We start from the raw sequence: 13,372 nt of genomic DNA, 5'->3' as shown, positions 1-13,372 counted from the left end.
GAAAAGTTTAATGAGCAAGATGACCAAATCAAACCAGCCTTTAGTATTGGCTTATACCCTGTCGGTCACAAGACATGGTTCCATCAGCTGATAAATGCAGAAACGTCTTTAAGCGGCTCGGTATGGTAACGCTTATCTATCTGTTCACTGCACATTTCCTTGTTAACCAGTCACACAACATTAAGAACCTCATACAACACTATGCACATACTGCTGAGCAGCCCACTGTCATAGAGTCATAACTTTTTAATGTTGTACCTAACTGTGTCCTTCATGTTCAAACAGCACATGGATGCATGCTTCTACTATATTCGCCATGTAGCAAAATTTGGGAAAGTAAAGTTAAGAGCTACAATGACGGACTCGTGGTTCCAGAACAAGATAAAAGATATATTTCCCGCTTTCCAAAAAGACCCTCAAGTTCTATTGTCGGAGAGCAGCATGATTAAGGCTGTCACAGGTCGCTTGATATCCCTAAGCACATCTTGGGCCAATGTAGACTATGTGTTCATACCATTCCTGCCCACGAACAAAGCTCACTGGATGCTAGGTCTAGTAGAATTTAGAAGCCATACTTTGATGATGTTCAATTCAGCTGGAAAAACGTATCGTGATTGGAATGTGCTGGAAGGTATTGAACCCTATGTGAAGGTATTGCCTGCTCTTATGAAAGCGTTGGGAATTTCCAAAAAAGACCCCGATTACAACGAATCTGAATGCAAGCAAATGAAGGTGACCATTGACAGTACCCTGCCTCAGCAGACGAATGGATAAGTATGTGACCAACTACAGCAGTATTACTTGTAAATTAATTAATTCATAACATACTATAATGTGTGCTTTTACAGTCATGACTGCGGGGTGTTCGTGATATTGTGTGCATTGTATATCCTCCGTGATGGCAGATGTGTTATTCCCTATAAGTTCGATGCTACAAAATGTAGAATTGATATCGCCTCACCACTCTACAAACACCGAGAACCTTACATGAAGAAGGCGAGGCAGGCTTTTAAAGGGGAGGGGATTGTAATAGAATGACAATTATGAAAACATTTGTAAATGAGTTTTATGCTTCAGTTGGTAGCATTTTATATTTCTTTCAAGCAATGGAGGTGTTTGTACTCAATACTGTCACGTGGATGTGAATATGCTTTTGCAATACATGGGTGCCCCAACCTTCATTTGTTAATATGTTGTTGCAATACATGGATACACAGTTGTGCTTTTGGTATATGATTTATGTTTTAATGCCGTGTGTAGATTAGTTCACATATCAACAGTACCAGGTCACAGATTTAAACTCCCATTTGGTGGGAGTTACTTTGGCATGACATATGTCGATAAAAGGTCACATGTGATATACATAGCAAGTCACGGATTTAGCACACATAATATATGATGCAAAGATCAGGTCACAGGTCGAACTGTACCTCGAACATTAGGTCACAGGACCATGTCACAGATTTAGTATTGCTTTTGGTCGGCGTTTCAGTTTGTCATTACATATGTTAATAACAAGTCACATAGTAAATAAAAGGTCACATACCTGGCCACTGATTTGGTTGTGATTTTGGTCACAGTTTTTGTTTGCCATGGCACATGTCAAGAACAGGTCACATATCAATTACAATAGCCTGCCAAGAGTTGATCACATTACATTTTATTTATGGAATCTGTGACCTGGACATATATTTGTTCTCCACCACGTTTAGGTCACATTTCATGCCTTTAAGTGAATTCATAGTCACAAATTAAATATATTGCTGTGTATGGAATCTATAATCACAAATTTACAAAACTCTATGTTTGACTGAATAAAAAGTGCTGATGTACTTCATTTATCATTTATTACCTTACTATTTAAAAATTATTTGTCAATTGATCAATTGAAACACGTCTACATGTTGGTATGCTAAAAAGAATTCAAGAATGCGACCTAACTTTGATAAGTCTTTATCATGTATTGACTTCCTATAAACCGTTCTTACTTAATGGGACCAAACTTGAGCACCTCCTGCGGTTGTGACCATGTGCACCACAACGTCCACATCTTACTTTTGGTTTTCCTTCCCTAGATGATCTCTTCCTCTTCTCAGTAGGTCTTCCAGAACTCCGCTTTTGGTTAGGAGCTAAAACAATTTGGAATTCTACTTCATCGGGTACTCTCCACTCGTCTGGATTTCCAACGCGATATACCGAACTTTCGTAAGCATTTACATATGCTTCCTTTGTGTAATAATAGGAATAGTAAGAATATGCATCCCTTTTCGTATGTGCGATTACAGCCAATGCATGTGGACAAGGCATCAAATCGACCTGCAGCATCCTGCAAGTGCATGTACGTTGCTCAATATCAACAACAAATGTGGACCTTTCATCGCTCACGGAGAACACTGTTTGGTTGGAAGGAGATACCTGTGAGAGTGTAATAGCACCAATGTTATGTGTTAGTTTAAACTCAAAAAAGAATAGGTCACAGACATTCATATCTCAGTGCACAATGGTATGTTCAGGTCACAGGACTTCATACTCAGGTCACAGGTTTAGCATTAGTAACAAATTATATATCACGACAAACAAAGTACATAGCGTCACATACGTAAATTAGTGGTCACATGAAATTAATATTTGGACACATAAGCACAAACGTACATTCCATGTCATAGACACCTATGATATAATCACATGCATATTTCTGTTTAGTCCACATACATGACCTTCAAGATACCTAAGAACCTTACCCTCAAGTTCCTTAATTCTGAACTCATTCTCCTCATGACGTTCTCGAACTTGCTAGTCAACATTGTGAAAGTTCCATGCGCTTCGTCTCTATGTTTACAGAACCAATTTTGTACTGTTTGTCGCAATGACTCCAGCAAGAATACAATGGGGTAATTCTTAGCTACCTTTGTGACCGCATTTACTGATTCTACAATGTTTGATGTCATTGTAGAGTATCTGTTTGCCGGCATATATATTCGTGACCACTTTTCAGGGCCTACTTCATCCTGCCAAAATATATCGTAGTATGAGAATAGTATAAAAGGATATATGTGACCACTTCACTGCATGTGATAATGCAGTGCTGTAGTCAGTACAGTACTAGGTAATTACGAATCTTATCATTCATTGCGTCTAGTTGTTGCATGTTGTATTCAAATTCTTCTAATGTGTAAGCCCGAACAGCCGAATTGAAAGCCTGCGTAATATTTTGCCCTGATTTCCCATAATATGATTTGAGATTCTGCAGCAAATGGTACGAGCAGATACTATGGCAACTTTCCGGGTACACCTATTCTATTACTTTCTTTATACTGCCATGACGGTCCGATACAAAACACAATCCTTCTCTGTGCCCATATGCATTCTTTAGTTTCTCCAAAAACCATCTCTACGATTTGTCGTTCTCATTATACCCTACTCCAAAGGCAAGAACAAATATGCCATTATTTGCATCCTGTGTACATGCTGTGAATATGGTACCTCCGTAATGACCATTCAAATAAATACCGTCAACGACAATTACGGGCCTACAATGTTGCCACCCCTGTATTGATGCACTGAGTGCCATAAAACAGTACTTGAACCTATTGTGACTATCAACCTCCAACTCTGTGACCGTACCAGGATTTCTTTGTCGAACCATGTAGAAGAAGCTTGGTATCCTACCGAATGATTCCGTCGGATCACCCCCAATCATCTTCAATGTTTGTTCACGGGACCTCCAAGCTTTTGAGTAATTCAAATATACTCCAAACGTATGTAGCATATCACTGCATATGTCCTTTGGTGTGTATATGGTGCCAGCCGATGTGTACTTGTACTTGATGCTAGATGACACAACTGCAGCCGATACTTGTCTATGTGACCCCAACACCACATTTGATGCACATGTGTGACTACCAATCTTTCGAATCTTAAATAGATTCGTTTTACCCCATTTTGATCGGCATATCCAAGTACATCCTTCATGAGAACACCTCACCACATATTCTTTCTTGTCGGATCGTTCAACCATAAACTCAAACATGTTTCGTATGGCAAAAAACGATAGGCTCAATTTTAAAATATCCTTATCACGGAAAATCCTGCCTTCTTCAACCTGAATAGCATCTGCTATAGAAACAATCGTGACTTCATTGTCACAAATGTGACCTAAATGTTTACTTGATGCTTCGCAAATTTCTGTGGCCACATCCTGCAACGTATAAAGCTCACTGTTACGATAAGCATTATCTGTGACCATGTCAGACGGGTACTGTATTGCTACATCAATTATGTCAATGATTAATGGGTATTTAGTTGGATCACGATCGACTTCTTTCAACAGAATGTATGCAAGCACGTTGCTGTCATTTTTTTATCCTGATTGCAGGCAAATCGTCGTTGAGTATATACTTCAATGATATTGCTACCTTTGTCGGATCCAAGCTGAACTCTGACATAATCATGTTTACAAGGTTTATATAACTGCATCCACGGTCTACCAACGTCAAAGCTGACTGAGATCCATGCAACAAACATACGTGCAAGTACACCATTTTTGCAAAATTGAACTTCAAAGCATTACATTCTCGATGGTTAATTTAATACTGTGCATACAGTTTTATATAAGAATTTATGCAATAACATGAAGTCACTATTGACACGGAAAAATGCAGGTCACATTTGGCGACACACAGGTCATATTTGTAACATGTCTTACAAATAATCAAAAACAAATTGAGGTCACATTTTTTTCACAGCAGTCACATTCAATCGACCACATTTGTTTTAGTGGTCACAGACATCCACAATCGATGCTACACTTGTCTACAACTGGTTACACTCAATTAAGTCACATCTCATGCATGTTGTTCATTTCCCACTGCACAATATTATTGAATTTGAGACATATGTGGCTACGATAGATATGGACGCTGGAAATTTGCGTATAGAAGAAATTCGGAACTAATCTAATGATGCTAATTACGAAAAAGGAAGGAGTGCAATAATCGGACCAATACCTGGATTGATTTTTGTTATGCGAAAACGTCAATTTCTCCAAGACGATCCCAAATCTGTGACACGAAAATATCAATGTCGATGAATTAGGGTTCTACAGTGTCCGGATTGAAAATACTCTGGATATTTTATTTTTTATGATGATTTTGTAGCGGTAGAGACGTTTTATTGATGGAAACTAGGCGGGATTAGACGAAAGATACGTAACAGAAATATATACACACACACACACACACACCTGATATTTGAATATATACTTTCTATACCTCAATTGCGAAATGGTGTCAAGTATACACCTTATATATGAATTTTCCCTTTTACAAGTTATGCATTGACTGCAAATCTGTTCCACATGAACTTTCATTTTAGGCCAATAAAAGTGTTCAGTTAATAGTTTTAAAGTCTTTGCTACCCCAAAGTGGCCCATTAGTCCCCCACTATATGCTTCTCTAACCAACAACTCACGCATATATCAATTAGGAACACATAATTTGTTTTCTCTAAACAAGTACCTCCATGCTTAAAGAACTTATCTACATCCCTCTTATGGCATGAATTGTAAATGTTGGAAAAATCAAGATCAATATCATACCTGCCCTTAATGTACTCAAAGCTAAGTAATTTCACAGTTAAAGTAGTTAGAAGCGCATACATTCGCGACAATGCATCTGCTACCACATTTTCCTTACCATGTTTGTAACGGATGACATATAAAAAAGTTTCTATGAATTCCATCCAGCGTGCATGTCATTTGTTCAACTTACCTTGATCCTGCAAATGCTTCAACGATTCATGGTCAGTGTGAATTATGAACTCCTTTAGCCATAGGTAACGCTGCCATGTCTCCAAGGCTCGAACAAGTGAATAGAGCTCCTTATCATATGTAAGATAGTTGAGAGCTGCACCACTTATCATTTCACTAAAGTAGCCTATCGGTCTCTTATCTTGTATTAAGACTGCTCCAATACCTATTCCCGTTGCATCATACTTAATCTCGAAAGTTTTGTCAAAGTTAGGAAGTGCTAAAACCGGTGCTTTATACAAACAATCTTTGATGGTGTTGAATGCATGATCTTGTTCTACTCCCCATTAAAACCCCACATTTTTCTTGGCAATTTCAGTTAATGGCGTGGTAATCGTGCTAAAGTTCCTAACAAAACACCTATAAAAACTAGCCAATCCATGAAAACTTCTAACTTCAGTTATGTTTTTAGGTGTTGGCAAATCCTTAATAACTTTTATTTTCTCTTCATCTACCTCTACACCATTAGCACTAACTACAAAGCCTAGAAATACAACTCTATCCATGCAAAATGTGCACTTTTTAAAATTGGATTAAAGTTGTTCTTTCCTCAAAACCATATGGAAACACCTCAAGTGTTCTACATCCTCGTCAAGATTCTTGCTATAAATTAAAATGTTATCAAAATAGACTACAACAAATTTTTCAATGAAAGCATGCAAAACATGGTTCATTAGTCGCATAAAAGTGCTTGGTGCATTTGTGAGCCCAAACGGCATGATTAACCATTCATAAAACCCGTATTTAGTTTTGAAAGTCGTATTCCATTCATTACCCGCCCTCATGCGAATTTGATGATGCCCACTCTTAAGATTAATTTTGCTAAATATGCATACACCATGCAGCTCATCTAACATGTCATCTAGCCTGGGAATTGGGTGGCGATATTTTACCGTAATGTTGTTGATGGCTTTTCAATTCACGCACATTCTCTAAGTTCCATCTTTCTTTGGCACTAGCGATACAGGTACGGCACATGGACTCATGCTTTCCTTTACATAACCTTTGCTCATCAATTCCTCCACTTGTCTATGTAAGTTCTTTGTCTTTTCTGGATTACTCTAATAAGCTGGTTGATTAGGAATGACAACCCCAGGTATGAAATCAATTTGGTGCTCAATTCCCCTAATGGGTGGTAACCCACTAGGTACGTCCTCTAGAAATACATATTCAAATTCCTGCAACAAAGAAATAGCCAAATTAGGAAAGGATGTGTTAGACTCTTCAAAGTTGATGAGTGATTCCTTGTAAACCAATAGTATCATTTGTTGTCTCTCCATTATTGCATTTTTTAATTCACTCCCTTTCGCTTAAAAATTTTGTTTCAGCATTTCTCTCCTCACGGAAGACTATTCTTTTCTCTCATGTAGCCCCACTCTCTTTTCCTCTCTATTGGCCACCTCACTATTTTCTCTCTTTTTCTCTAACTCTCTTACTTTTGATTATTTTTCATTTTTTAGTTGAATTTAGTCATCATATACTTGTACCGGTGTTGATGGCGCAAGAGTGACAGACCTCCTATCTTTCACAAAACTATACTTGTTCTTATACCCATCATGCATTGCCTTCCTATTGTATTGTCATGGTCTTCCTAACAAGGTATGTCCCGCATGCATATGTACAACGTCACAAATCACCTCATCTTGATATTTACCAATGGAAAAATTAATTAACACCCTTTGTGCCACCTTGACTTCCCCACATTCATTTAACCATTGTAATCTATAGGGCCGAGGATGCTTTAATAATGTTAAACCCAATTTTTCCACCATATTAGTGCTAGCCACGTTAGTTCAACTTCCACCATCAATTATTATACTACATACCTTGCCATTGACGTGACACCACATGTGGAATATGTTTTCTTACTACTGCTCCAAGTCATCCGCCTTGATTTGAGCGCTGAGAGCTCCCCTCGCGACCAACAACTTACCACCAACCGCATACTCCGTGGTGTCTTCTTCATCAGCATCCTCCAATTCTGGCATGTTTACATAATCACCTTCACTTTTAGTTTCCACTTCCCTCATGTCCTGCAGAATCATTGTTTTCTTGTTTGGGCATTGAGAAGCAATGTGCCCCGTTCCTAAGCAACAACAAATTTTGATATCCCTATTTTTTGATGACTGTGACTCCCCCTTTGGTATGGCCTTGCTAGCACTATCTTCCTTACCTCTTGGTATCTCAGCTCTTCCTCTTGCAACAGTTCCATTTTCTTTGTTATTTTCCCACTTTAGTTTTCAAGAAGGATTAGAACCCGAAGATCTAGATTGGTACCTTGCTGTCCCTTTTCGCTTCAACTGCCTCTCTACCTTCATGGCCACATGTAGCATATCTTCAATTTCCACATAGTGCTGTAATTCCACTACATTTGCGATGTCCCTGTTCAACCCACTCAAAAATCGAGCCATAGTGGCTTCCCTATCCTCCTCCACATTTGCACTAATCATTAGCATTTCCATCTCCTTATGGTAATCTTCCACACTCCTAGAGCCTTAATATAAATTTTGCAATTTTTGATGAAGCTCCCGGTAGTAGTGATTAGGTACAAATCTCTTCCGCATTATAGTTTTCAATTTCTCCTATTTGTTGATAGGGCATTCCCCACTTCTCTGCCTCGTAGTCACCACTTGATCCCACCAAGTAATGGCATAATCGTTGAACTCGAGGACTACAATTTTCACCTTTATCTCCCCTGAGTAATTGTGACAATTGAAGATCAATTCAATTTTCTTCTCCTACACCAAATATGCCTCCGGATCACTCCTCCCTTTGAATGAAGGAATGGTCATTTTAATGTTCCCCAAATTTCCATCCACCTCGTCTCCATTAAAATTTTTACCTCTCCTTTATTGCCTAACTCCTATATTTCTTCCCCTTCCAATCTTCACATCCACAATCGCATCTTCATCTATCCCACTATCAACTTCAAGATCACTATGTTTCTCCATCCTGAGTTCCTATCTACCTTGTCTCTATACATTAGGACCTCCCCTTTGTACATTAACAAAAATTGAATTCAGCCTTTCCAATTGTGCATCCTACCTATCCAATCGATCCCTCACGTCTCCTAATATCCTCTCAATCCTCCATACCGAGTCCTCCAATATAGTAAATTGATCATCAATCCTTCCTAGATTTGATCATTCCCTGTCCGACATTCTAAATCTAATTTTTTTTTACCTCACAAATTTCACTCCGAATTCACTCAATATGGCTTTTTCCCTCGATTGTTCTCACTACTCTACCTTTTACCACTCGTTGCTTTCACCAAGTACCCAAAAGAACAATTTAGAACTCAATCAAAATTTTAATCAGTGGAATCCAAACCGATGTAAGCGAGATTATAAGTCCAATGAATTTAGAATAACTTGGTTAACAATCTGGACTAGACAAAACAAAGAAACTGACTCAAGAACACAAAATAGAAGAAAAAATTGGCTAAAGAATTAAACGACACAAATAATAAAAAGGGCCTAATGAAGCTGATAAATTCTCAAGATCAATAACAATAATAACAATTTTTTTTAAATTCGGATTTTTTTGGAATTTTTTTATGCTGTACGGATGAACAGTATCGTACGATGAACAGTAATTTTTTTTTACTCTTGAGATAGAAAAATCAACAACAACGCTAACGCAACAAACGGAAGTCAATTTTGATGCAAATTGAATCCAAAAACAACTTTTGAATTTTTTTTAGATCGACGACTCAAAACTAATGACTGACTCGAAGAACATCAAGAACAAAAACAAATGAAAAGAAAAGATAACTGACTCAACAAGAAGTTAAAAGGAATATAACGTTGGATTGGAGCCTAAGCTCTAATACCAACTTATGTGAACCCGTGTAGGCAAATGCTACCAATCCCACAGTCAAGATTGAAAATCGACCCAAGAAAGCCAAAGCAAGATTTTGGATTAAACTCAATAAATTTGGAACCAAGCAACCCGAATCGTCGACGATGTGCGGACCTCTTGATTACGCAAAAATATGTGAATCTCACCCAATTGATTTGAACGCTACAACATTTAAATATCGATAAGTTCGTAAATTGTCCAATTGAAGAACACGGGAAGAAAGCAATAAAAGCCTCTCAATAATAATAATACTAAAAGTTTCAATATAATGAATAATAATGAGTATTTATACTAAAACCCTAGGATATGGTAAAAACATGCATAATCTCCAAAATATGCTAAAATTATGGAAAGAAATAAATTCTATCAAAAATGGGAAAATTCACAAAAATTGAAAAAACTTCTCCCCGAAATAGAGTCATGCAGTCGCATGGTTCAATTCCATGCGGCTGCATGAAACAACCAAGTTCAGTCGATTGACTCCATGTCCCTATCTGTGCGACCGCAAGATGTGGAGAACTATACGGTCGCATGGTTCTACACTTCAACTCCGTTTTCGTCTACTTTTAACGCATTGATCCAAGTTTCTTCAGCCTTCGATCCTAACATGAAACTTGCTCCGATCCTAACATGAAACTTGATCCATTTGAATCCCAAACATGGTTTCATCAACTGTTTCTTTGACGAGAAATCTCAACGCCCCTTTCACTCGCTTCGCCCTCGATCACGTCATCGGTCCACTGTCGACTATCAATAGATCTTTCCCTGAACTTGACTTCAACGCTTGCGTGTCCTGGATCACATCAGATATGGAGTTGAATTATTTAAATAGGCTCGATGAGAACTAGAGATGGGTAAATTGAATACCATAAAAGAATTCGACCGAACATTACTTTAGTTTCATGAATCTCAATATTAGAAGTAAAAGTGACCAATAGGTGAAGTTGTTCCGCCCTAACATCTATTTATTGTTTGAATTCTAAATCACTTTTTGTTGTATCCATTCAAATTTTCAGTAGTTAGATTTAAAAATCACATTCAATTTATTTTTTTTGTTTATTTTCATCAAATAGAAGTTAGGATTAATAAATTGAGTACTAAAGTATAGTTCTCGTGGGAACGATAATCTGGACTCAAAATGTCCACTTTACTACTTGTTACGATCTGTCCACTTGTAGGATAAAATTGACAACAAGCTTTTGGCGCCGTTGCCAGGGACTATTACTTTTAGTCTTAATTTATTTTTATTTTTTTAACTGTTATTTGATTTGTTTATTTTCTTTTATTTACAAAAAACTGTGTTCATTGTATGCTCTGCGCCCAAGGCGACGATATTGAACCGTTTGATTCGGAGATAAATACCTTCAGACAAAGACGCAAAGAACATAAACAAAAACAGCAACATTAAATGACTGACAGTCAACAAATCCATATACCTATTTGGCCGATTGGACAAATGGCTGCAAGAGTGGTGGCACCACCGAAACAGTAGCATGAAAGAGAGGAAATAAATGAAGAAGATTTGCCACTATCACTGTTCCTAACACCTATAGCAACACCCACACGCTCCAGTATCATGTATCCAAACTTTAGGATGAACAACTTTCAGATTAGGCCAGATTGGATTAACTTGATTAGCAACACTCTGCAATTCTACGGGTTGCCTCATGAAAACCCAAACATACATATCTCCAGATTTCTCAGATATTGTCAGAATTTTCATGCTCCCGGAGATGCTATTAAACTACGATTATTTCTATTCACATTGAGAGATGCGACATTGGAATGGTTAGATGCAGAGCCTCATGGAAGCATTACTACATGGGATCCCACCGACCAGAGTAACTAAAATCAGATTGAAAATTCAAACTTTTCAACAAAAAGAGGGAGAAAGCTATCACGAGGCATGGAATAGATTTAATGAGTTGATGAGAAAATATCCAAACCATGGAATCACTCTAGGAAACCAAGTGCAGTACTTCTATATCGAACTTACACCACTGTCAAAATCTCAAGTGGATGTCTCTGCTAGTGGATCAATCATAGGAAAATCAGTGCAGTAGACCATGGACCTGTTTGACTTAATTGCCAACAAACATTCAATATTCTCATCAAAAAGAGTGGTACCATCAAACGCAGCTGGAATGTATGAAGTAAACATCACAACATCTATCAATGCACAGATAATAGCTTTAACAAAACAGGTAGAGTTACTTGTAAAATTGCAAATACAAGGAGCAAATGCAATGATGGCCAATTCAGTATGTGAGAATTGTACAAGAAATCACGCTATAAAGAGTTGTATGATGCTTACTTCTTCAGAGGAACAAGTAAACTTTATTCAAAATTGTTCCTGTAATTTCAACACATACGAAAATAACTTCCAGCCAGAGAAAAGATCAAGTTTGGGAGAGATGTTCCATTAATATGTATAGAAAACAGACAAAGTATTCCAACAAATTGATACTAATTTTCAAAATCAGTAAGCATCTATCAAGAAGTTGGAAACAAAAATAGGTCAGATAGCACAACAACTTGCGGAACGTCCACAAGGATCATTGACAGGTAATACAATGATAAATCCTAAAGAATATGTAATGGCAATTGAAGTAGTAGAGAACAATCCACCCAGGACCTCAATGAAAGTTAAAGCATATGTACCTCCACTTCCGTTTTCCCAAAGACTACGAAAGAAGTCAATGGAGCAAAATATTCATGTCATAAATACGAAAAGAGAGGTACAATCGCCAGAGACCACTACAGAGAGACCCAAAAGAAAAGATGATTAGGAAGTGATTGATGAAGCTACAAGGGTAGAAAAATCTGCACCAAACGCAACTGAAAATGGAGAAAGTACAGAAACATCAACTGCCAAAGCACCAAGTCCAGGCAAAGCTTACATGCCTCGCATTTTCTTTCCTCAAGGGATTAAGAAGAACAAACAAGACACAAATTATAAAAAATTCCTCGATGTTCTTGAGAAGCTCCAGATCAATGTCCATTCATTGATGTGATACTACAAATTCCAAGCTCCATGAAATTTTTGAAAGAGATGTTGACAAATAAAAGAAAGCTTCCAGAGTTTGAAATTGTGGTATTAACTGAGGAAAGTAGTGTAAGAGTCCAGAGCAAATTGCCTCCCAAATTAAAGGATCCAGGGGGTTTTACTTTACCAATTTCAATTGGAAATTCCTGTTCAATTAATGCATTTTGTGACACAGGTGCTAGTATCAACCTAATGTCGTATTCTGTTTACAGGAAATTGGGACTAGGTAAAGTCAACTGAACATCAATAACGCTACAACTAGCTGATAGAACAATCGCAAGGTCATGTGGCAAAGTTGAGGATGTACTCGTAAAAGCAGGAAATTTCATATTTTCTGTGGACTTCATAGTGTTGGACATACCAGAAGATCGAGACATTCAAGTTATAGTGGGTCAGTCATTCTTAGTAACGGGATGAACCTTGATTGATATGGAGAATGATGAGATAATATTGAGAGTGGAGGACAAGCGACAGATATTCAATATCTACACTCAATATGAGCAAACCCCCAACATCAAAAGTTGCTATAGAGTAGGTGAAGAAGGGCCACCTGGTCAACGAGGTTGTCAAAAAAGAAAATCAAATTTTGGTGGACTTCTTGGTCAGGATAAAAATGGAAATGCCAAAATATGGAAAGCCAAAAAAATTCTAGACGAGTT

At 37.7% G+C, this 13,372-nt stretch overlaps 3 protein-coding genes across 3 annotated transcripts; 1 reads left to right on the top strand and 2 right to left on the bottom strand.

The window, feature by feature from the left end:
* Positions 1-1,971: 1,971 nt before the first annotated feature.
* Positions 1,972-3,389, bottom strand: LOC111411211. Its single transcript, XM_023041764.1, has 5 exons — positions 3,305-3,389; positions 3,104-3,216; positions 2,907-3,008; positions 2,713-2,793; positions 1,972-2,415 (listed from the first exon to the last, which is right to left on the bottom strand). The coding sequence occupies exons 1-5, from the start codon at positions 3,387-3,389 to the stop codon at positions 1,972-1,974; spliced, it is 825 nt and encodes a 274-aa protein (XP_022897532.1).
* Positions 3,390-3,391: 2 nt separating this feature from the next.
* LOC111411210 lies at positions 3,392-4,246 on the bottom strand. Its single transcript, XM_023041763.1, has one exon. It carries the CDS (start codon positions 4,244-4,246, stop codon positions 3,392-3,394), a length of 855 nt encoding a protein of 284 aa, XP_022897531.1.
* An 8,473-nt stretch (positions 4,247-12,719) lies between these two features.
* LOC111411209 lies at positions 12,720-13,130 on the top strand. The gene is made up of 2 exons (XM_023041762.1): positions 12,720-12,888; positions 12,976-13,130. Exons 1-2 carry the CDS (start codon positions 12,720-12,722, stop codon positions 13,128-13,130), a joined length of 324 nt encoding a protein of 107 aa, XP_022897530.1.
* The last annotated feature ends 242 nt before the right edge of the window (positions 13,131-13,372 follow it).

This window comes from Olea europaea, chromosome 15 (assembly GCF_002742605.1).
Source record: "Olea europaea var. sylvestris chromosome 15, O_europaea_v1, whole genome shotgun sequence".
Classification (NCBI taxonomy): Eukaryota; Viridiplantae; Streptophyta; class Magnoliopsida; order Lamiales; family Oleaceae; genus Olea; species Olea europaea.
This window is presented reverse-complemented; position numbering and strand designations above follow the sequence as displayed.

Bases quoted from the DNA above. Each gene is read 5' to 3' on its own strand.
- LOC111411210 (XM_023041763.1), bottom strand. From the start codon at position 4,246: ATGGTCACAGATAATGCTTATCGTAACAGTGAGCTTTATACGTTGCAG.
- LOC111411209 (XM_023041762.1), top strand. From the start codon at position 12,720: ATGTTGACAAATAAAAGAAAGCTTCCAGAGTTTGAAATTGTGGTATTA. The intron at 12,889-12,975 runs GTGCTAGTATCA...CGCTACAACTAG, and splicing joins TAATGCATTTTGTGACACAG to CTGATAGAACAATCGCAAGG.
- LOC111411211 (XM_023041764.1), bottom strand. From the start codon at position 3,389: ATGGTTTTTGGAGAAACTAAAGAATGCATATGGGCACAGAGAAGGATT. The intron at 3,009-3,103 runs GTACTGTACTGA...ATATTTTGGCAG, and splicing joins ATAAGATTCGTAATTACCTA to GATGAAGTAGGCCCTGAAAA. The intron at 2,416-2,712 runs GTATGTGGACTA...ACACTCTCACAG, and splicing joins TTAGGTATCTTGAAGGTCAT to GTATCTCCTTCCAACCAAAC.